At 38.6% G+C, this 24,898-nt stretch overlaps 1 protein-coding gene across 4 annotated transcripts in view; it reads left to right on the top strand.

Annotated features, from left to right (window-relative positions):
• The window catches only part of ATP8A1 (ATPase phospholipid transporting 8A1), a 231,369-nt gene extending 206,799 nt beyond the window's left edge, over window positions 1–24,570 (top strand). For all 4 annotated transcript variants that reach the window (XM_047719196.1, XM_047719195.1, XM_047719198.1 and 1 more), the window contains 4 exons: window positions 9,552–9,640; window positions 10,360–10,452; window positions 18,543–18,634; window positions 19,826–24,570. In XM_047719196.1, the coding sequence (XP_047575152.1) occupies window positions 9,552–9,640; window positions 10,360–10,452; window positions 18,543–18,634; window positions 19,826–19,923 (372 nt within the window). In that variant the 3' untranslated portion in view covers window positions 19,924–24,570. The remainder of the gene's footprint in view (window positions 1–9,551; window positions 9,641–10,359; window positions 10,453–18,542; window positions 18,635–19,825) is intronic.
• Window positions 24,571–24,898: the final 328 nt, after the last annotated feature.

Genomic DNA, 24,898 nt, shown 5'->3' with positions numbered 1-24,898 from the left:
TTCATCCTGTAGAACAGCCCAGGCAGCTCACTACAACCAAGATTTTCAGAGTGCCTAGGTATCAAGACCTATCCTGAATGTCAGTGGTTCATAAGGTGAAAAATAGAGAGTTGTCCTGAGGAGGTTGTGTCTTGTGGATTTAAAAAAAAAAAAAAAAAAAAAAAAAACAGATCAAAGGTAATTATAATGAAGGATGCTAATTATTGTGATCAGGATGCCCAGGGGCTAGCAGAGGACAGGACCCTCAAACCCCAGGCTAGAGTTTAGATAGTTCCTTGGTACTGCCATTCCTCATGCTATCCAAGAAAGCAAGTGCAGGAAGGAATCTCCAAGTAGAAAACAGCCCAAGCAAAGAAGGAGTTTGGGGTGGCCATGGAAGGGAAAGTTTGAAGCTAGAACTGAAAAGTTAAGCAAAGCCCAGGTCACAGAAATCTACTCTAATGTCATTAACATCATTACTTTAAGCCATGGTGGATCACTTTTCATTAAGGAATACATAGTATTATAGAAAGTACCTGAGACCATAGAATAAAAATTTGGGTCAGAGGACATGATAAATCAATGCTAATAATAAACTAGTCAGGGATGAAAAACATTTTCAATTTTGACATGAATATATGATAAAGTCGAAAAATCGTGAGAGTTTTTTTCAGTGAAAATAAGACATCAGAGACCTTTCTCAGGGATAAACACCAGAATGTAGAACTTGGCATGTGCATTCCTCTGTCATTGGGTTTTATCAGAGGGAAGTTTTGACCTAGACTACCCAAAATGGGTAGTCACTGAAGGAAAGACCCAGAAAATTTGTATGAAAAGAAACAGTACCTAAAAACCTGAAGTTGAGCACTGATTTTTTTTTTTTTTTTATGAAAATGATTTCATGAAGAAGATGCTTCCAGGGGACACCGGAAGGCTTACAGACAGAGACAGAGGAGGCAGCAAGAGGTGTTATGTGAGCTCATAACTTGGTGAATGGCTTTAAAAAAAGAAGTGGGAGGTCATGGGATATGAGGATCCCCGCATAGGCAGGTTTGCTCTACCAAGATATTTCAAAGGTACTGTGGCCAGAAAGAACAATTACAGTCTTGGGTCTGACACCCTACTGACCAAACCCAAAAAAAGCTCATAATGGGATATATAAGCTATATATAATACATGTTTGGATTTTTTTTTTTCCAAAACTTGGAAAAGTTTTACCTTGGAGTAAAAGCCCTCAATCTTCAAAAATAAGCCCTTCTACACAAAGAAAATGTAAGGTCCCATTCACAGCAACAAGAGAGACTTTAGCCAGTTACATATAGGGGTAGTGAGAAGAAAGCTAGAAAATGAGACAAATGAGCGAAATTAAAAAAAAAAAAGTTGAATAAATAAACATACCATGTTCCTGAAGGGGACAATCACTATTGAATCGTCCATTCTTCCCAATTAGAGAACCATTTGGGGGAAAAGAAAAAGAAAATACATCTTCTCTTCATGAATGTAACTGAGCCTAGGAAGATAATCCTAAATGTGGAAAGAGAGGTGAGGGTCTGGTTGAAAATAGTGGCTTTATTATAACTATCTTGAGTGTTTCTCATATCAGTGAAAATTGATGATATTTCTGCTTTATAAAGGGAAATTCATAATTCTGATTTATGGGAGTAGCTTAGAGTCATTAAGTACACTTTGGAAAATGGAAAAGGAGAGAAGTAGCACTACCCCACTATCCAGAGGTAATCACTGTTAACATACTAGTCCAGTCTTTTTTTTAACCCTCCATTTGTACCCTTAACTTGGATTAAATTATTTATTCTTTCAATAATTATGTGTCAAAGAACTATTCTAGTTGCTGGGGATATAGCAGTGAACAAAAGAGAAAACTGCTGGCCACAGGTGCTTATATTTTCCAGGGAAGAAGGAAGGGAAGGAGGGGGACAAAAGTCTAAATCTGTTCTGTGGCCCACCAGATGGTAGTAAGGGCCATGGTAGTAAGAGCTGTTGCATAGGGAAGAGCATAGAAAGAACTAATGTGGGAGCGGGGTGCTACTTTAAGTGGCATGGTCATGGAAGGCATCCCTGGAAAGGTGATCTTGAGGGGCGCCTGTGGCTCAGTGGGTTGCTCAGGTGGGTTAATGGGTTAAAGCCTCTGCCTTCAGCTCAGGTCATGATCCCAGGGTCCTGGGATTGAGCCCCTCATGGGGCTCTCTGCTCAGTGGGGAGCCTGCTTCCTCCTCTCTCTCTGCCTGCCTCTCTGCCTACTTGTGGTCTCTGTCTGTCAAATAAATAAATAAAATCTTTAATAAAAAAAAAAAAGAAAGAAAGAAAGGTGACCTTGAGCAGAGATGAGAAGACATGGTGGGAAGTTAGACCAGGGTGGAAAGGCTGTGAGGTGGGTAGAGTCTGGGTTTGCGGGGCAAGAGGATTTTTGTTCTTGGAACACTTGTAATTTTTTAAACATGTTTTATTTGATAAACACATATGTACATAATTTACCATTGATCATTTTAAACACTTTTAAGTCTACATTTCGGTGACATTATAAATACATTCAGTGTGCTGCAACCTTCACCACCACTCATGTCCAGAACTTTTCCATCATCCCAAACCGAAACTCCATATGCATTCGTTACTCCCCGTTCCTTCCACCCCCAAACCCCCTCCCCCACCCCCACAACCACTGTTCTACTTTTGGTCTCTGAATTTGCCTATCCTAGGCACCACAGATACATGGAATCATAGACTGTGTGTCCTTTTGTGTCTGGCTTACTTCGTTTAGTTTGTTTCATTTAGCAGGATTCATCTGTTGTAGCATGCGTCCAGATTTTTTTTTAGGCTGATATCCCATTGCATGTAGTCTATAGATTTATCTATTAAATGTTTCCACTTGTTTATTGATATTTCCACCTTTTAGCTGTTGTGAATGATGCTACTCTGAACATTGACGTGGATTGTGTTATTAAGTAGAGCAGATTGGATTTGTGAAAGATTGGATGTTTGGTAGAAAAGTGGGGAAGCAAGGATGACTCCTAAGCTTTTTGCCCAGAGCAGCTGGAAGGATGAAGTTTGTATTTGTTGAGATCGGGAAGACTGGGATGATATATTCTTCTTTTTATTTGACATTGCAAAGTATTCATGTAGCTAATAATGTTGGTGGGAGACCTTCCTTCTCTTCCTGCTCATTCTGTATCCTTTCCCAACTTCCCCCACCAAAATATGTCATTTCCAGTTATCATACTTTCCCTTATTCACTGAAATATTTCTGTTGGTTCAGATGGGGGAGGAGATAGTTTAACATACCTCATTTTTAATGCGTCATGCTCAGCTTTGTTTGCTTTAAGATTTTAAGTAATCTCTATACCCAACATGGAGCTCAAAACCCCCAACCCCAAGGTTAAGAGTCATACGTTCTACTGACTGAGCCAGCCAAGTACCTTTGTAGCTCTGCTTTTTTAACAGAAAAGACAACCTATGTTGAAAAAGGATGGTTAAGGAGCTGGATCAACCTTTTCTCCCACCTCCCCGGATCACATAAACACCTAGTTATAACTGCTCCCAGGATAACTCCATGCCAGAACACAAGAAAACCAAGCCAAGGGTCACCACCACATCTCAGGAGCAGAGTCCCAAGGCTCTGGTGTTTCTGACTTTCAATCTCTCCCAACACTGGGTTGTAAGAATTATTTAGTAAACAGCCCTTTTCTGAGCACCTGCTTGGTGGTTAAGCACTTTGGTTGTGAGAACTCAAGATACGTTTCTTCGTCTTCTAGAGAGTATGGTCTAACAGGAAGACAGACGAGCAACTAGAAAATGGGGGCTAGGTGCCATCAAAATGGAAGCCCAGAGTAAGGTCAGGTCACCCAAGTCTAAGGAAGAAGGTTCCATCCAATGGGAGAATTAAACAGGGGGTCAGAGATGGAAGGGCCCAAGGACAAGAGTGTGCATGGGCACTTTCCAAGAACTGAAACACACATGTGTAGCTAGAGATGGGGCTGGCTTAAGAGATGGCTCCTGGGAAGCCAACAGAAGTCAGGTAGGTAAGGTCTTGAAATCCTATTAAGGATTTTGTACTGTACCCTCAGGATAGTAGGAAGTCATGGAATAGGTTATGAATCCCAGAACTGCTAACAGATTATGATTGATCCCCTTAGAGATAATAGAAACCACCAACCTTCCCAGGAAGTGTGTTTACATGCTAACAGAAGCCTCCTGACAGACCGCTGGGATATTTTACCTTTCCCTTTATTTAGGGCTCTTTAAGACAATCCGTTTTCTAATAATTACAGTCTGTGAACAGCATCTTGAACAGCTTGGAGAATAAACCCTAATATGGATGTACATCTCTGTAACCAGCCGCATGGTGTCCTGTTCATTTTCACTGATGTTTTCCTATTTAAAAGAACCCACATTTAATATTTGCATTCCCCAGAATTAGTTCCAGGGGATGTGTTAGTAAGCAGAATGTGGCAAAAGCATTTCATATGGATAAATACACTTGGAAACCTTGATTTAAAAAACTGTTCAAGGGCACCTGGGTGGCTCAGTTGGTTAAGCAACTGCCTTCGGCTCAGGTCATGGTCCCAGAGTCCCGGGATCAAGTCCCACATCAGGCTCCCAGCTCTGTGGGGAGTCAGCTTCTTGCTCTGACCTGCTACCCTCTCGAGCTCTCTCTCACTCTCTCTCTCAAATAAATAAATACATTTATTAATTACGTAAGTAAAATAAAAAACGGTTCATGGGTGCCTGGCTGGCTTAGTTGGAAGAGCTTATGATTCTTGATCTCAGGGTCATCAGTTCTATGGTTGGGTGTAGAGATTACTTAAATAAAACAATTAGTAAATAACTAAATAACTGTTCAGTAGGGTTCTTTACAGCAATTTCTCAAAGCCTCAAATATGCTAGTTTGCTATGTGACTCTTAAGGGGGTGCTGCTGTGGTTTCTTTATACATTACTAAGCCTTGGGCCATAACATGCTTTTTGGGGGTTGTGCTCTCAGGACTAGTAATCACAGAACTGTTTCATGGGATACTAACCTATATGCAAAAGCTGTCCCAAATTTCAACACATAGTTCCAGAAATTAAATTATCAAATTAACAGGAATGAATGTTTATATCTTTGAGGCACATTGCCAAATACTTTCCCCAAAGGCGAGTATATCGCCAGTAGGAATATAAATTATTACAAAGAGCTATTTCTCCCACACCAACTGTGATAGTGAATTGTTTCAATCTGATATAATCTGTAGTGTTTCTATGACTACACAGAGGCGCAACACTTTCCCATGTTATTGATTACTTGTTGCTGCTTTTGTGAATACCTTCTCTGGTCTTCTGCCTATTTATTGGGACCTTAGCTGTTCTTATGAAGATAAATGGTCTATTTTTATAATCCAGTATGAATGCAGAATTTCATATATTTGTGGCAGTCATTCATTCTCCAGTTTCTTGTTTATCATTTACTTTCTAGTTATGTTCTTTTAGAACATGGAGAACTTAGACATTTTTATGAATCCATTCTTTAAAACATTTCTTCTTATAACTTTAGGTTTTGTTTTACTGTTCTTAAGCTTAAAAAGCCCTTTTATAAAGCCTTATCTAGACACTTAATAATCACTCCTTGGTTTTTTTGTAATTATTGACATGAACTCTTCACCTCCCTGGAATTTATATTAATTTATCTTGCTGTCCTCCTGCTCCTCTGCAAAACAACTAAGCAAGATTTACAGCACTGTTTTCTGAATAATTTTCCCTTCCTAAATTATTATGCCCAGACTGTCTAATAATTTTTATGAAAAAGATAATTTGTCTCCAGTTCCTAAATTAACAAATAGAGATGAATGGCAACTTACTAGTGGTCCCTTACCTTGGTCAGTTTCAGTCTTGAGATGAACATACATTGTGACATTTACAAGCTGACTTATACTGAATTTTGATACTGTGTCAAAAATGTCCTTCCTTAAAAAAAAAAAAAAAAAAGTCCTTCCTTGAAGCTCATAGAAGAGATCACTAGAAAGAAATATCTAGGTATTTTTTTTTAAGATTTTATTTATTTATTTGACAGAGAGATCACAAGCAGGCAGAGAGGCAGGCAGAGAGAGAGGAGGAAGCAGGCTCCCTGCTGAGCAGAGAGCCCTATGCAGGGCTCGATCCCAGGACTCTGAGATCATGACCTGAGCCGAAGGCAGCGGCTTAACCCACTGAGCCACCCAGGCGCCCCAATATCTAGGTATTTTAAGAAATTTGAAAACTAAGTGAAGAAGGAAAAGGTTGTTAATCAGTGTCTTTAGTAAAAGGAGCTCCTCTCCAAACAGCATGTGGTTTAATTCTTAGTCTACTTTCCAGCTGAGGAAGCAGAGTTACGTCCTGTCCCCGGAGGAGTGTGAGAGCTGGGAAGGGAGGGCAGTGCCAGGACTACTCAGGGCTGTTTATGATCAGTCCTGCTCCCATCAGGGCCCAAGGAGATAGTCTGAGGACTAAGAGTCATAGTGCACCAGTCTGACATTTAATGTTGAAAAGGCAGGGTAGAGGAAAGAACCTGGACCCTAAGCTGGGGTAGACAGGTAGCACATTTAAAGTCCCTCTCCTACAAGACTGAACTTGGGCGCCCTGATGGGGAAGAAGTGTTTCTCCCTGGTGTGGGAAGTAGGTGCTAGGGGACCACCTCCTGTGGGTCAGAAGGAAAGCCCCTCTTAGCCAGTCAAGCCCCGTGGCCTCAGATGCAGAGACGCTGGTGTTTTCTCAAATGTGCTTTCTCTGCGAGTTCACACCAAGTTTCCCAACCATGCCTCCTCTTTCCTCCGCAACCTGCGTTTTCCCGGCCGCGTGAGTTCACTTTGGAAGCCCGCGTGGTCGGACGGCCCGAGACAAGCGCTTCTTGTTCCCCGCGCAGGCCTGTGCCCTCCACCTTCCGGCTCTGCGGAGACTCAAGTCCCCTGGGAGCCACTTTTGTGGCAGATTCCATTTGGTTTCACAGGGCCTCGAGGAGGGGGCCGTGGGGGCCGCTTGGCAGGGCCCACCAGTCTCCCACGTTCGGAGCAATTTACAAACCGCTCTCGGAGGGAGTCCGAGCCCGGCCGAACAGGCTGCTCCTGTTACCAGCATTGTCTGCAGGGATCAGGCGCTTTTCCCCCAGCTGACCTGCCTGCGAGTGGCGAGATGTGAAAAGTTAGAGACAAAAATGGTCTCTCCAGCCGGAGGGGGAGCTTTCTTGTACAGAAAGGAAGGAAATGCCTCTGTGGGATTTTATTTTTTTTCTCCCCCCTCTTCTTCCAAAAAATACAAAGAGACTCTGTCTTTAATGCGAATGTCGGCTTTAAATCTTTTAGGTTTGGATTAACTCTGCAAAAGAAAAAAAAAATCTGACAGGCTTTCAGATATGATGCAGAAAAACTTTTTTCCCCTCAATTCATGTTGTTCATTTGTAAAGCCAAAGGCTGGTGGACTGAATAGTGGGCGCCCGTTGTTCCCCATTCATAGTTAACATCACAATGGTCAGAATTAGCAGCCCAGAGTCTCCACACCACGTTTGCCTTTCCACCAGCGACATCTAATACAAGGTGGCAAAGGCAAGCATAAATCTTTCTTCTTTTGCCCCTAAATTAAAATAGATTAAAATTACGCCAAGCAAAGGAGGCATTTTCAGTTGTGGGACTTAAAATCTTATCTGCCTTTTCCCCCGAGAAGGAAAAAGAAATGTGGTCTGGTTTTTTGTGGGGTTTTTTTGGTGTGGGGTTTTTTTGTTTGTTTGTTTATTTTTTGTTTTGATGGGTGTGTGTGTGTGTGTGTGTGTGTGTGTGTGTGTGTGTGTGTTTGCAGTTGTTACCTCACTAAAAAGCTTCCTTCAATCTAAACAAAACCCAATGATTTGATAGACATTTCCTATTACATTGTAATTGTTGGTTTTCACTATTGAAGATGTCAGCAAACATGTTGAAGATCATGTTTTGCTTATAAAATAAAGTGACTTTTATGTGAATACTTTTCGTCTTGTTGGTGTCTAGAAAATAGGTGCTATTTCACTGAATCCACGTGGCCACATTTATTTTCTGAAATTCTTTTGTAGTAGTATGTTTTTACTTTAAACATGCTTCAGAGTTTTTTAATCCTATATAAGGGGGGAAAGTCCATAGCATCCTTGAGCTGACCGTCTATGTCAATGAGCCCATGTTAATGAAAAAAACAAAAAAAATTAAGCGAGTTCCTGGTCCTCAGTTGAAAGTCAAGATGAATAGGTGATCTCAAAATGAATAATCTTTGTATTAGATAAGGATTGATTGATTAGGACTGTAACATGTAACTGTGTATTAGCCTGTAAGAATTAAACTCTAGGCCATCTTTAATTCCTGAACCACACCTGGTTTAAAAAAAAAAAAAATCCTTATGAATTTAAGCAGAGTGTAAATGGTGTTTGCATTAGTTGGCTGCTTTCTAATGGAGTTATATCAATACATTTATGCACTTAAACAGGCACTGCAAATTTATTCTGGTAAACAAATAGCCTCAAAGTAAAACAAGATATTTCTTTTGGTTTTATTGTATGACATATTCCTTTTAACTCTGTGGATCTAATTACATACAGAGGGATTTTTGTTCTTTTTTTTTTTTTTTAAAGATTTTATTTATTTATTTGACAGAGAGAGATCACAAGTAGACGGAGAGGCAGGCAGAGAGAGAGAGAGAGAGAGGGAAGCAGGCTCCCTGCTGAGCAGAGAGCCCGATGCGGGACTCGATCCCAGGACTCTGAGATCATGACCTGAGCCGAAGGCAGCGGCTTAACCCACTGAGCCACCCAGGCACCCAGGGATTTTTGTTCTAATTGCAAAGAGCTAATAGATTTATTTTAATTTTTAACCATAGAATCATTTTCTTTGCAACCTAAAAGATTCTGATATAGTGATTTAGTATTTAATACAAACGAGTGATTAGAATGATTTTTAATATGCCGTTATTTGGGTTTTGCACACTGCATACTTGGTTTGACTTTTACAGTAATAGGACGTACTGATACAAGTTATGTAAATTCTTGAACAAAAATTAAGATTATTCTGCCTAATATCATAGATATCTTAATTTGATTATACTGTATTGTTTTATGTGGATGATTTTTTAATATGTTATATTTAACAAAAGTTAATTATTTTGCCAGGAATAGTAAATTTAGTCTCCAGCTAGGATTTATTTTACACATTACAAGAGAATGGAAGCCAGAGTATATTTGAAACTTGCTACAAAAACTTGATTTTGATATTCTAAATTGTAAGAGAAGGTCAACGTTTATTACTCCGTGAACTGACCACAGTAATAAAAATCTCACATGAAAGTATGAAAATATTTGGCACATGATAAAACCTTGCTGTATTAGCTGCTTAAGGGGGGGGGGAATTAATGTAGTAAAGACACGTTTTAACACATTTGGCTTTTAATTCCAAATTGTGCACAAGGTTGGATTTGAAGTCATGGTATATCCTCTTGCAGAGTGAGTTTTAATTATTTTACTTAAAATCATATAAAAACTGAACATGAATGATGTATGTCTTGGTTATTAAAGCAGTGTTGTTTCTGATCATTTACTCAGGCTGCCATGTTGTTTAGTTCTGGCGTCTTCTGGATGGGCCTGTTGTTTATCCCGGTGGTATCTTTGCTTCTTGACGTGGTGTACAAGGTGTAAGTATAGTACTCAGTTGTATACATCAAAATACAGATCCATGTTACTCCTGAGACTTCTCCAGTTGTAACATCAGGTCGAGAATGTACAGTTTACCAAGTAGGAATTACGACTGTTAATTAATTCTGCATATGTAAATAAAGAAGAAATGAGTGATTGAGGAATTAGGAAATTAGTCTAAAAACAATGAGAAGGAAAGCAAGTAGTTTCAATTAATATTAGAGAGTACATTCTTAGAAATCAGCTTCGAAATTCCATTCAAGAAAGAAGAAAATTTTGTTATCTCAAAACATGTATTTGTTTTATGGATGAACAAGAGTTGGCGGGGGGTGGGAGTGGTTTGCCTGCCTGTTTCAAAGCCTATATGCACTATAGCATGAAAGAAATTAAAACTACTAATTTTTCTCAAGGATTGTCAGTTTTGAAATGTTACCTCTTCCCACAAAAAAAAAGATATCATTAAAGTTAATTACATGATGCTTATTTAACAACTATGAGAGTTTTAATATTATAAAACTAAAGCATGCCTTTTAAGACTTGTTTCTATAATTACATAATGCTCAAAATTACTATGATTTTGTGAATTCTATTGAAAAATGATTGCCCATTCTCTGGTTACTATTGTACCTAGCAGCACGATAACAACCCAATTTTGTAAAGTGTTACATCTTCACACAAAGATTTACGTGTGAATCCCCCCCCCCGCCCCTCCCCCCAGGATCAGGAGGACTGCTTTTAAAACATTAGTAGACGAAGTTCAGGAGCTGGAAGCGAAATCCCAAGACCCAGGGGCAGTTGTGCTGGGAAAAAGGTAAAATACTTTTTTGCTCTTTCCCAAGTGAACTCTGTGTTTTACTAGGGTTAGAAATAAGGGCTAAAACTTAACATTTATCACGTAACATGGAGCTGGCAGGGTCAATGACCTATTCTAGAATCAGAGAGTTGTGGACTCAAATCCAGTCTCTCATTCGCGAAGCCACTAAGCTATGTCGTGACCTTAGCCCAGTCGCTCAGTGCTCTTGAGGCTCAGTGTTCTTATCTATAAAATGGGGATAATAATACTTCCAATGGCTAGTTTCTAGAATTAAATAAGATATAATCGATAAAGCTGGTATCTTGGTGTCTTGTTCTTAATGAGCTTTAAATAAATGGTCGTCACAAATATTATTGTATTATTAAAATAAAAGAGGAAAAAAGTCTTTCAGCTTGAAACAGTATCCGTAATAAAATAACAGTGAAAATCAGAGCTTGATCTAGAGCCCCGTGCACAATAGTAACACTTAGCACGTATTCAGAACTGACCTGGGCGTGTGTCACCTATGAGGTGAATTATGTCTTCCAAGTCCCTGGCTCACTACCACCCCCCCCCCCACAATAGGGTCAGAAACCTAATCAAATTGACCGCATTCACAAAGCACTGTGGGAAAGAAATTAAAAAGTGTTTGAACACAGTCTATGATAGAACACAATTGGGAAGATAATACCAGTTTCAGTCACACTACCGTGAGCTCAGGTTTTGTCTACACCAGAGGAAATGCTTTGCTCCCGTGTCTGTCACTGTCATCACGATTTGCTATTGTTACTCGGTCTGACACAGTTCAGTGAGTCTCAGACCAGGAACTCAAGCTGAGACCTTGGCTTCCAGCCTTCCTCAGTTGCCTGAGGCCGGGGGGGCACTGGTCACTCACACACCAGTCCGCGCCCCTCCGTAAAGGGCAGAGACCATTGTGTCTCGAGCGCTCACTACATGTAGGTGATGCGCGTATCCCGCCATCTACACTGTTGCGTGGGACTCCCCGAAACAGTCCTGTGCGAGTTAGTCACCCCATTCATTCCAGATGAGGAAACTGGGACTTAGAGTAAGTTCTCAGTCGGAAGTCACAAAGCACCTTCCGGAGCCCCTTTGGAGACAGCAGCAAAAACAGCCTCTACCAGCCTGACAGTGTTCTTGACCACTCTCTGTCAGTGCCCCTGTGTGTAGGATGGAAATGATAACACCTACTTTCAAAGTTATGAGAATTCTTCTCACTCTACCTTCCCCTCATCTCTGTCCCTTCACCTAAACGTCTACGCGTCCATTGTCTGGCCCAAGTGTCCCTCAGTCAATTTTTCTCTCTTTCACTCTAGCTGTAAAAAGGATGTGCTAGGATCCTAGCTTACAAACTTGTGAATAAAACTATTTACTGACAACTATTAGGGAAAGAACTATTACTGTTACTATTAATACCCTTAGGAGTCAATTCCTTATATTTGTAAGTATGTTCATAAACTTTAGTTAGGCCCCGCATGGGATGTTTAGTTCTCCTGGTTTTTCGTATATTATAGGTGACTTCAGTGATTCCTAAACCCACACTGAGGTTCTGCTGTAGTGACCTCTTGGTCCTAAAGATTCAATGATTCTGTGATGAAGGTATTCCCCATCAATAAAAAAAAATAATAATAATAAGTCAGAGGGGCACCTGGGTAGCTCAGTTGATTAAGCATCTGACTCTTGATTTTGGCTCAGGTCATGAGCTCAAGGTCATGGAATCAAACCCAGCATCAGGGCTCCCTGCTTAGGGGGGAGTCTGCTTTTCCTTCTCCCTCTGCCCCTCCTCCTACTCTCACTCCTAGCTCTAAAATAAATAAATCTTAAAAAAATAAATGAATAAACACTCTGGAAAACAGTATGGAGGGTCCTCAAAAAGTTGAAAATAGAGCTACCCTATGACCAGCAATCGCACTACTGGGTATTTACCCTAAAGATACAAATGTAGTGATCTGAAAGGACACATGCACCCCAATGTTCATAGCAGCAATGTCCACAATAGCCAAACTATGGAAAGAACCTAGATGTCCATCAACAGATGAATGGATAAAGAAGGTGTGGTATGTACACACACACACACACACACACACACACACACACACACAATGGAATATTATGCAGCCATCAAAAATGAAATCTTGCCATTTGCAATGACATGGATGGAACTAGAGGGTATTATGCTAAACGAAATAAGTCAATCAGAGAAAGACAGGTATCATATGATCTCACTTATATGAGGAATTTGAGAAACGAGACAGAGAATCATAGGGGAAGGGAGAGAAAAATGAAACAAGATGAAACCAGAGAGGGGGACAAATCATAAGAGACTCTTAATCTCAGGAAACAAGCTGAAGGTCGCTGGGTGATGGACATTGGGGAGGGTATGTGATATGGGGAGTGCTGTGAATTGTGTAAGACTGATGAATCATAGGCCTATACCCTTGAAACAAATAATACAGTATATGTTAATTTAAAAAAAATAGATACAGTAATATTTTTAAAAATAACAATAAATGAATGATTGAATGAGGGGGCCCCTGGCTATCTCAGTAGGTAGAACATGCAGCTCTTGATCTCCAGGTTGTGAGTTCGAATTCCATGTTGGGTATAGAGATTACTTAAAAAGATAGAGAGAGCCTGAAAGGAATATAGTGGATTCCACCATAAATGACCAGCTTTTCCATAGCAAGTGCATCAGACAAATTTCCTGCTGTTGCCTTATTTGCCTAAAATAGCTGTTCAGCTTTTCTCAAGAACTCAGAAATGCGTTAGCTCTTAGCTTAAGGCCACAGATGAAAACCCGTGGTATAACACATACCCCATGTTGCTGTTGCTGCCCATCCATAACCAGAAGGATGGTGACCACAGTGCCTTCCTGCTGGATGATGGCTGGTGGGGGAGAGAAGAGAAGGGATCTGTAAAGGAAGAAAAACAGCAACTCATTGGAAAAATCTTCATGCGAAACAGTGACATCCTAGAGCAGTTGGGAATTGTCAGATTGGTTTTACTGCCAGGATTGTTTTCCTTCAAGACTTTATTTTTAAGTAATCCCTATACCCAGCATGGGGCTCAAACTCACAACCCCGAGATCAAGAGTCGCATGCTCTACCAGTTGAGCCAGCCAGGCACCCCACTGCCAGGATTATTTTAGGAGACTTGGAGAATGAGATTGATGTAAAATTTCAAAAAAGGTAGCTAATCTTATCTATATTTTCAAAGAGAAAGAAATTGTGATTTCTGTGTAGTCAAGTGATATCAGACTTATTTTAGTTCCAAAATACCGTGTTTTTTTCTGCCTCCCAGTCTTTGCAAATGCTGTTCCCTTGTCAAAAAGCTGATATCCCCCCCCCCCCATAGTTGGGGCAGTCCAATTCCTAGTTTTCAAACCTCAACTCAGGTGCATCACCTTACCTTTTCTGAGATAACATTAATTCCCATTCTGCTCTCTGAGCTCTTTATGCTTCTATAATTATACTTACTGCATTGTATTATGATGTGTTTATAAACAAACACATCATACTAGATGTGAGCGCCTTGAAGGAAAGGCTTCCTTTTTAGTCTTACCTGCAACCCAACACCTAGCACAGACCCAGGAACACAGTAGCACTTGATAAATATTTATCGAATGGGTGATTGAAGGGTCCAGAGAATGAACAGAGGAATGAATGAATGAGTAGGTGAAAGGATGACTGAGTAGTGGGTGGTAAAGAGATGACTGACCCATGGGTAGTTAAATAAAAATACGATACATAAGAGCATAGAATTATATAGGTTACACTTCCCAAATGAGTCATGTCCAGAGTAACACTGGTTTACTTCATCATAGATAGAACAATGCAGTCTTGTAAATTGATCATCCCCCCATTTTTTTCAATCTCCTCTGAGCACTGTGTCAGAGAAATTCGGACTTGTAAGCACTGTGTCCAGACTAGCATTTACAACCATTTATTTCTCATGTTTACTGATGTGCAAAATTGTAACATTTTGGTTAAAAGTCTTAGAAATAGTATATCACTGACCATATTATCCAGTGAATTAGATACATTTATTCCAATTTTATACTGAAATTGGGGGGGGATGTATTTCATCATCTAAGTACAATATATTGCTTTTTGAACCTTGGGTTATGGTAGAAATCAGTTTAAGTCTAAATATTGGGACAATAAATGCAAGCCTTACCTCTGATCTTTGTGTAGCGATGGCTTACTATTTTTGGCTAAGAAAACAACTTATATAACACCCAGTGCTCATCACATCACAGCACTGGGTGTATAGGCAACTGAATAATTGTTGAAAACTACATCTGAAATTAATGATGTACTATATGTTGGCTAATTGAATTTAAATAAAAAAAAAAAGAAAACACCTCATATGGTATGAAACCCTGTTTTTGTGGATAGGCTCCAACACTAGGGAGCATAGCATCTACAATTTCAAAATGAAAAAAAAAAAAAAAAAACTTTTGAAATTCGATTTTTTTCCCATAGGTTTATAGCAAACATTTGCTGGGGAAAAAACCTAAACCATTTGTTCTATAAATATAAAGGCATTCATAGTGTTTATATTTTCTATAATGTAAACATATACTTTATAGCAGAAATAAAAATTTTTTGGGATATAGTCCTCTTGGATCTCATTGGGGGGGCATTACATCTATAAATTATAACATCTTACCTTTTCTAAAACAAAACAATAACAAAAACAAAAGTGAATTCAAAAACCTAATGCTTTAAAATAAGGAATTGTAGACACTGGGCTCATGGGAGACAAGACAGTTACCTATGGATGTCTTTCATGAGTGTGGGAAACACAGCATTTTACAGACAGGCAAATAGGAGGAGAGTCATAATTTTTTATATATCACTGTAAACCTATGCCAGCAAAACTTCAGCAGCCATTACTAAATAGAACTCTACCCTTACTTTCTAGAGATCCATTTTAATGACTCCACCAGAATAGCTTGCCAACCCAACACCAAAACAATTGCAAATTTACCACTTTTCAAAAATAACTGAAAATACCTTCAGACAATGTGTTCTAGAACAGTAAATGGGTTTTTACCTATACTTAGTATTTCTAAATAGAATTATTATTTTAAAACATTAAAATTAATGATTTAAAATTATTAATTTAATTATTAAATAATAAAATTATTATTTTAAAACATTACAATACCTTACTGCTACCAAATATCTAAGTTGGAACATTTCAACTTAGAAATAAGCTTGGAAATAAGGTAACAGTATTTAAGTGATACTTTAATTACTGCATTGAACAAATTTAGACCTTGCACAGCTTGGTATGTAAATGAAAGTCAGCACAAAATTAACACTACTGACTAAGAGTCGTGATTATGGTGGGGTTTTAATGAGAAGGTTCTTTAAAGTCTTTTCCTTCTTGTCCCAGTGTTAAGCTATTCAAGAAAAACTGAACTTCTAACGTGTCTATTAAGGTTAACATGTTCCCAATATACTATGTAATGTGACTTGAGAGTAACAGCAGTACCTATAAATATCAAGGACCTAGAACTACATAATTCTGAAATGATGAGCAGTTCCCAAAAGGTAGGATAAGGCTAGAGAAATTCAATCATCATCACTTATTATTTATTAAGCACCCTCCTGTGAATGGCATTTCTATTTCATAGGAGGGACTCTGCCCTAGGGGCACTGAAGCAAGAGGTTCAGCATAGCTCAAGGGAAAAAAAACAACAGAAACCTAGTAGTTTTCCTACCTGGGAATATGGAGTGGGGGCATTGTAAATTAAAACTCATACACAGCAAAAGACATCATGTGTGGAGCTGATGTTGACTCTAAACCAAGGTATCAGAAAGGATCCTCACAAAGTTATCTCCTGTTTTGAGATGATCTCTGTTCTCGTTGATTTTTTTATATGATCAATTCCTTGCAAGCTAGGAGAGGGGTAAAGGCAGAAAGGACTAGCGTTCATTGAGTGCTTCCCTCCTAAGTGTCAGTCTCTATGGTAGAAACCATACAATTTCCCAAATCCCACCGTTGGTGGGGGGCGGGGTGGGGAGGTGATTAGGGGTTTTCCTTCTCCTGTGGATGTGAGAGGACCAAGAAAGGTTTGCCCGAGGCGACCCAGCTAATAAGTAACAGACTCAGAATTACAGTTAAGACTCCAAAGCCCTTTCTCTGTCCCCAGTACTGCGCTCCTTTCCCGAGAAAGAAGCTTTCTTATTGCTTTTTTTTTTTTTGAACACTAGACATGATCTAGATGTAACAGCTGAATAAAAGGATAGCCTCATATGAGCCATTACAAAACAGACCTGCATTGTCTTATACATGTAAGTTTCATAATATGAAAGATAAAATTCTCACGTCCCCCTTCTTAACATTCAATGTTATAATATTAAAGTGTTATGCATGTAGCAAGGCCAGCCTGAAACCTGGAAAATGTATCTGGGGAAGAAGAAGCTACATAATGATACATTGCCGTCCTCTAGATGTCTGTGGTCGTTTCCATCGTACACACCAGAGACTTCCCAGCACCCCATCCCAACGCTCTGCTAACAAAATCAGACCTCCTGCTGCTAAAGCTGCCAATTTCCTCAAAGCAGTTACAGATTTTAGAGTTCCTTGGGGTCCCCAGGTCTGCAATGTTAGATCATTTTAGGAACAGAGCAAGAAAAGTGTCTCTAAAAATGGTCCCTTCTCACTCCCCATATCTGTTTATTTCACTGGCAAAAACAAGGTTTATGACTATTTGCAAAACCACTAGAGTTTTAGATTAATTAGCTTTGTTGCCTTAACGTAGCTAATTCTCAGTGACAATGAACTATGTCTACTAAACACCCATTAACGTCCCTAGACTTTAAAAAATATGTGTCGAAGATAAGTAGAAATGTCAACATTTCTAAATATTTTACTTCAGCAAAAGCCTGAATGTTTGTGTAATTCCGAGTTCCTTCTGCAGAGGATCCTTTTATTTTTATTATTTGTATATGATAAAAATGGTTCCATTTCAGGATTTCAAAAAATTTGGCAAAATACAGAACTGACATAACTTAGAACAATTTAACTAAAACTTTTATAGTGGGAAAAACACAAGAAGGAAATTTTTCAACTGAGTCCATTCCAGTGATTAAAACAAAATTGCATAAACACTTGCTGTAACACATGTGGGTTACTTAGTAGCTCTTTATGCTTATTATGTTCTTTGATATCAAAGCAAAGTTCTAGAAATCAACCACTAGAGAAATTGCATGATTGGGAGGACTGGTGATGTTTAAAGTGCATTTCACAATTACTGCTCGAATTCATTTATTTGACAAATAATTGGCTTCCTACTGTGGGAGACATCATTCTACGTGCAGTGGAAAAAAACAGATGCATTATTTCTTGCAGTGTGCTTTTAGAAGTTACATAATTAATTACATGGATTTGTTTCTGTGGAGATTATTCTAAATGTCTATTGAAAAATAAATATTTTTCCATATCACTTTACCTAGTATTTTCTGGAAATAGGGTTTTGGTTTGTTTTTTTTTTTTTTAATGACTTTAAGGAACACATTTCATACCATATTGGAGTGGTAATGGAACTTTTCTAGTGAAAGAGTCTGTGAAATTTCTTTTTTGTGTAATTTTGAGGATTTCTTTACATAACTAAAAAGTTATTATTTTACACCAAAATATGTGCAAAGTAGGAGGAAGATTATGGTAATAATTTCTATGATTCCAAAAATACAATGCTTAGACTGCACTCAGTAAGTCAACCAGGATTTTAGAAGTTAATAACCCTGACGGCCGACTTTGTGTTTCTTGTTAACCATATTGTACAGGGTCTGTATCCCCATTTGACTTGAAGATACCTGGGGGTTGGTGGGGAAATCTTTGGGCTGGATTATTGGGAACAAAACTCTCCTTAGCTATGGGAAAAACTGGCCTTGAGAGCATCTAACTACTTTAAATCTCATTTGTCCTCTGAGAAAGTGGGGTAAAAAGAAACCCTAGACTCCAGACTTCTCAAGCAACCTTTTGTTTAAGTCGAACTCACTGTGGTGGTCTGGTGGGCACGGTGGGGTCTCTGCCGAGTTGATAATTCATTTCACACATTTGCACCTGCTCGGCAGCCTCACGGAGAGAGCACAACTACTCAAGAACGTCTTTAAGAAGAACCATGTGAACTTGTACCGGTCAGAATCATTACAACAAAACCTGCTCCGTAAGTATCTGAGTTCGGATTCGTAAATAAATTCTCTGCTGTTCTGCCCTAGCATTTATGAGAGCTGCATTTTGACTGCAGGAATATTTAACCATTTAAACTTAATACCTTTTGCCCGTTTTGCTTCTTTGAGACCCATTACAGAAATAACTGGTGTTCAGAGAAACCTTTGGCCACAGCCATCTCACTTACAGCAGACAAGACAAAACATTTTCAAATCTTGCTGCTTTCACTCGAAGAAATAATATTTCCACATGCCCCTTGCTTCCTTAAATCTTAAAAAGAGCTAGTGAAATAAATCTTAACTCTTAAAAGCTCCCTCTGTATTGTTATCTTTTTGACTTGAATAACTTTGCAAGGGTTTTTTCATTTTCGGACAGCACTGTGAAACATATATTTCCCCCACTTCAAAAATATTTATGAATATTTCGAGTTGTAAGAAATTATTAGGTATCAGGCCCTCTTAACATTTCAAGGATCTAAAAAAGAATATAATATATAAAGCCCTGTAGTAAATGTATTTGTGTTAGTAATATATCTTTAGTTTCATGTTGTTTCCACATGTAATTTATTTTCATTTATATATACTCGTGTTTAATGCTTTTGCCTTTTATGCTTCAAGAGGCCTTTTCTAAAGATGTGACCCCTTTGGGGGCCGTTGCTTGTCCCCAGCCATGCTGGGGCATGAAGGAATTTATCTGTAGACATGGAGAGCCAAGGACAGTGTCGTCCCAAGGACGAAGACTTTTCCAGTACTGGCAGTGGCGGTGTTTATCTCTGCCTCCTTCTCACTTTTATTCTTCTGTCTCATGCCTCTGCTCTGGATGGAAGTATATGTGCCTGCTAGACTAGACACCCACCTCTACCCGCCCAAATGCCAGGAAGCAAAAACTGGATGGCTTAGATTTGAGATGCAGACAGGAGAGCAGGGGGGTTTTGAGAGCACCTGCTCATTCATCTGGGGCCAGAGTTCAGAGAATGTCAGCTGATAGCCTGCGGTCAGCCCACTCTTCGTGGTGCAGTTGAATCGGCATCTTTTCCAGACATAAAAAAAGTGTCTTCACGCATGCTTTTGAAGGCAGGAGGGCCATAGAGGGGCCCTAAGTTAAAAAATGAGTCCTTTGCACTCAGAATAACAGAGATTCCCGGTGACCTGACAATGATCATTTCTGTTTTATCTGTAACTTACAGATGGGTATGCTTTCTCACAAGATGAGAATGGAATCGTGTCACAGTCTGAGGTGATTCGAGCATACGACACCACAAAGCAGAGACCCGAGGAGTGGTGATGGGACAGGGGCTGTGAGGCAGGGGCTACTAGGACTCTAAAGGGGAGTTCCCAGGTCTTACCGGATCTGCTGACCAATTCTAGTCTGGTCCCGGAAGGCGAAAGTGGATCTGAGCTCATCTCATTGATCGACCGTCAGATTCGTGTATATTAGACATAAGCACTGTGCAACTCTACTGTAACACCATCTCTTTCAGATTTTTTAAAGTATTTGCTAAGTCTTTGTAAGCAGAAATTGAAAATGACCTTGTGTCTTGCCAGAATGCTTTCTTAAACTGAGACTCGGTCAGTATTCTTATACCGCTACTCTGGGGCTGTAACTAACGGGATTTATTGGCTCTACCACAAGGTGACCAAACCACGAGAAAACTCTAAAGTGGTAATAATTTATAGGGACTCTTGATATCCAGACTTAGATTTCAGAATATGCTGGGAAAAAAAAAAAAAAAAAACCAAAACCAGCACTCTTCTCTAAGGAACTGACTCACCTTCCTGAGCAAAATTTCTAAACAAGACATTAACAAGTGTTTGTGTCAAAAATTGTCTCGAGAAATGTTTGCCAAAGACGTTCAGTAAGTGTATTTCTCATTCAGTAGCCATTGGCCCAGAAATTTAAGAGAAAGTTTACCTCCAGTTCTGCTGTAAGATCTGCATGCTTGACTTTTCAAATATAAGAGTGATTTGCAAAAATGAGTATTTCAAGGCATTTGCTACTAAAACCCGTGGTGTTGCACCTTTGGCCTTACAAATGCTTCTTTGTTGTTTGTCTTGTTTACTTGTTCACGTTGGAAGGCACACGTGGCTATGTGACTCTGTCATTATACTGATTTTTAAACCGTATGTATGTCTTTGTCATTTCTGATGAGGGGTCCTCATCATTTAGATTTTTCTAAAAATCTGGCTTCTGCTGAAGATGGAGTGCTGTCATTTTATCTTAATGTTTTCTCTCTCAAGAAAACTATGCTTAGATATTTATGTGAGCTCCCCAGTGCTTCCGTGGAGATGTTTGGAATACCACTGTCGGATAAATGCATGGGCTTTTGTAATGTACATAGGCTCGGCTTTTGTCCTGTGTTTGGGTTCTTTCTACCAGTTCCTGCTAGAGATGCCCACTGCCGTACATAGCACACCCCATGTTCTGGTAACCGCCCCTGTACTTAAACCTGAGAATTACTTCACAGCTTGCTTGTCAAGAGCTCCCCCAAATTAGTCACACACTGCTAATTGGGACAAATAAGTAGTACATATTCCTCCCTTTTAAAAACAGCTATTTTACTCAAGCCTATAACTTGATGATCAGAGACACTCTTCATCACAAGTAGATTTTGTTACTATGTTTTTAAATGTATGTTCAGTTTAATTTTTTTTTTTAGCATTTCCAAGTCATCTCCTGAACAATGCCTGTTTTGCTACCAACAATCAATGGTGAAGGGGCTGTTTAAAAACCACAACCAGTTTTCTATGCTCTTTTTAAAATGATGCTTTCGTTTAAAAAAAAATAAAAAGGAATTCTAGTTTTCAGATACACTTCAGAGACTGAAGCAAACTTTTGCCTTTTATTCAGAAGCCTGTTTGCCTTTACGTGGACTTACCAGCAAAATAGGTAGAACTCCCTCTTTAAAAAAAAAAAAAAAAAGGTCAACTAGAATTGCAAGGAGAGGTGATTTTCCAAGTCACTGCTTAAAGTTGAAAATTTTCACATTTTTTTACCGTTTTTCTTCATCTAGATTTAAAATTAGGTGATATGTCATTTCCTTCTCTGTATTTTTAGTTAGTTACAAGTGTGCCTCCCCCATTTTCTAGAAAGGAGAGAGGTTATAACATACATAATTCTAAAGGGGGCAAGGAGTTGACACAGTTCACTTCCTAGACCGTTTCCATCTGGGGTTCAGGTTAAGAAAATTGCGAATCGAAACACCTAGAAAGACCACAGGTGTAAGGGTCTAAGACCGTCTTCAAAACTCGGAAGTCACAGATTTTTGTCTACTGAAGGGATATTCCGAGCGGCTTTCCTGGGCCTCCCCGTGGTAGATAGTCAGGGTCAAACCACACAAATCACAAGAATGAGGTCCATCCCTCTGGAGAAACACTTTATCTAGGTTACAGACAAGAGATGCTTCCCTTGGCCTCCACCTCATCAGTGGCATCCTTCTCCCAAATTTTAATACCAAAATATGATGAATATAATAGAACAGAATCTTCTGGTTAAAAAAAAAAAAGTTTCATTTTTATCTTAAAACATGGATTGTTTCTATGGAGCTCTTCAACGTGAGTAGAATACCTATGGTTAATTCATGTATGAGACTGTGGTCTGAAATATGGCTAAGTGAAGTCTTTCTTGTCCCGTAGTTCTATTTTTTAATTATTAAGTCAGTTCCTTTGCTTCTTGTGTGAGAGAGGGTGCTGGGCAGCAGGGAGTGACCTCCTTGGTAAAACTTAAAACATACCCTTGTAGTTGCAGTGAGTTTATAGTGTTAGAGAAAACCCTCTGAATTTTTAACCTTCCAAAGAGGGGGAGGAGTGTAACAGTTTTACCAAGATTAAAACAGCTGAAGTGACTTTTAACTTGTATTTTCTGAAATAAAGGACACATACCCTTCAATTCAAAAGTCCCTTATAGGGACTTTGGCAAATGCTAACACCGTCTCACTTTACAATGTTTACAATTCAGAAAATACTACTTAACAGCAGAAAAATCCTCATTCATTTAACATTGAAAAGCTGGGAGTTGCTTCTTTAATGTTGAATCGTACACAGTGATATTGAGCATGAACTTTCTAAATGTTTTCTATATACATATAAAAATATACTGGTGGCTCACACCCAGAAAGATGCTATTTGGCAGAAATTGTTAGCAGGAGAAGGGTGTTTCTCAGGAATGTAGCAAATTTAAAATGATCTACGTGCTGCCTGCCCTCCTACACCCCATTCGGTGTCTGACATGAGCCTGATTCAGCAGTGTTGCAAAGTTAATGGAAAACCTCTTTCTAATCAAGTCAGGTGAATGTGTATTCTTATTCAATAATATTATTCATTTACATGAATTATATAGTCATTGAACGGAGTCAGTAATTCCTCTTAATGTTCAGGGGGAAAGCGAATTCCAGAAATCATCATTTATTCTGATTATTACATTTTACATTTTAATTTTGCAGTTTAGCATTCTAAATAACAAATATGAACCTCACATGATAATCTGTTCTGCATTGTGTGCACTGTACGTCACTGATAACTTGTCATTTGAAACGTTCTTTCAGGAAATGAATGCTAGTCTAAAAGTAATAGATTGTATATTTGTAGTTTTTAAATTATTTGTAACAATGTCCTAATTATTACCATGCTAAATGATCATCAGTGTATATTTTTGTGCAGTTGCCCTATGACACTTCTTGGTTCTAAAACTTATTTTATCTAATAAGTCTATATATAATCTTATAAATAACCATTTATAAAATTTATCGAGAAAACGCCCACCCCATTCATATCATGTGGACCAGATCTGTGGAATTCTTTTTGTAAATTCATGTAATATCATGCAGCTCGGTGCCTAATAAATGCTTTTTAATGATGAACATTTCTATAACCCTTCTCTAAGAGATCATAATCTGATTTTTCTTGCATTAAAATAACTGAAGTCACTTGTGAGTCTCTGTTATACTTTGCTGCATTTTAATTAACCTTCAGTGGCTGTTAAAATGGAATGTAAGTTAAACTTTGAAGGAAAGGAAATAAATGTTTTCCATTTTTCGCCTTGATTTATTTTCTGTATGAAAGCAGCTGTGTTTCTGATAGGTTTATGGTTTGCATGAATTAATATTTAAAGTGGCCTAGGCCAGTGCATGGCTACTGCTGTAAATCTTGATGTTTATTTCTGCCTTATAAAATTCTATCATGGCCTACCTGGAATTTAATATTCGATGAAAAAATTAATTGGCTCTCTGCATCACTCTTTTTTAAATAAGTAAATTATTTTACAAACAAATTTGAACACATTTAATTGCAACTTTTGTTTAGCTTGCCTCTAAGAACTTTTCTTAATAAAGCTCGCAAAACTTCTCAGCAAATAAATCTCCTGTAAGTAGGAAAAAGAGCTAGATTTCATACATGCTTACTTTGAATGAAGAGCAACTTTCCATACGTAAATCTGCTCTTGCAAAAACGTGAGCAGAATATTTAAAAAATACTTTTGTGTTTCATGGTTCTAGACTAGAAGCCATAAATGCAGTAAATACTTCTGTCGTTTGTTTAGCTACTTCAAGCTTCATTTTTCACATTTTCAAGTTTATTAAGTTCAAAAAAAAAGGCAGCCTCAGAAGGCAGCTACTATGGAAAAAATTGAAGTTTGCGTTAAAGATAAAATAGTATTTTCAGCTCCATGAAACTCCATTCCTGTTGAAACTGCTGTCGAAATCGTGACGCTGCATGAGTGGACAGTGTTGAATCTGTGATTATAGTTTTCTCAGGTTTGTTGATCTCGATGTTCAATGCACTGTGTTTTATAAGTAGTTATTAAAGTTGAGTAATATTCAGTTCTCTGCAGTGTTATGTGTCATTGGCCTTTTGTGAATGTGCATGTTTTAAACTGCAAATTTTAAACATTTTGTCCTCTCGTTAAAAATGAAATAAACTGTACCATTACATAAAGAAATTGTTGCAGTTTTAATTGCTGGTTTTAGAAACTAGGCTGCTTTATGAAACCTTCAAAGCCACTATAATTATAGTCTAAGAAGCTGTATCCACTTCATAGCATTTTAACATTTTACTGACCTCCCCCGTGATGTAGAACATAGCCCCTTCCTGGAGTCTAGTTTGGTGACAAGCATGGTTAACTAATTTGCCCCCCCCCCCAATTTTTTTTTTAAATAAAATTCCTGTATTTTGATTCTTCGATCAGAAAAGCCTCATGACATATTTAAATCAGCCAGAAAATCAATAGCTAATTCCTGGCTCCCTCCTTTCCCATTGGATGGTTTTCT

The sequence above is a fragment of the Lutra lutra genome, chromosome 2 (assembly GCF_902655055.1).
Source record: "Lutra lutra chromosome 2, mLutLut1.2, whole genome shotgun sequence".
Classification (NCBI taxonomy): Eukaryota; Metazoa; Chordata; class Mammalia; order Carnivora; family Mustelidae; genus Lutra; species Lutra lutra.
This window is presented reverse-complemented; position numbering and strand designations above follow the sequence as displayed.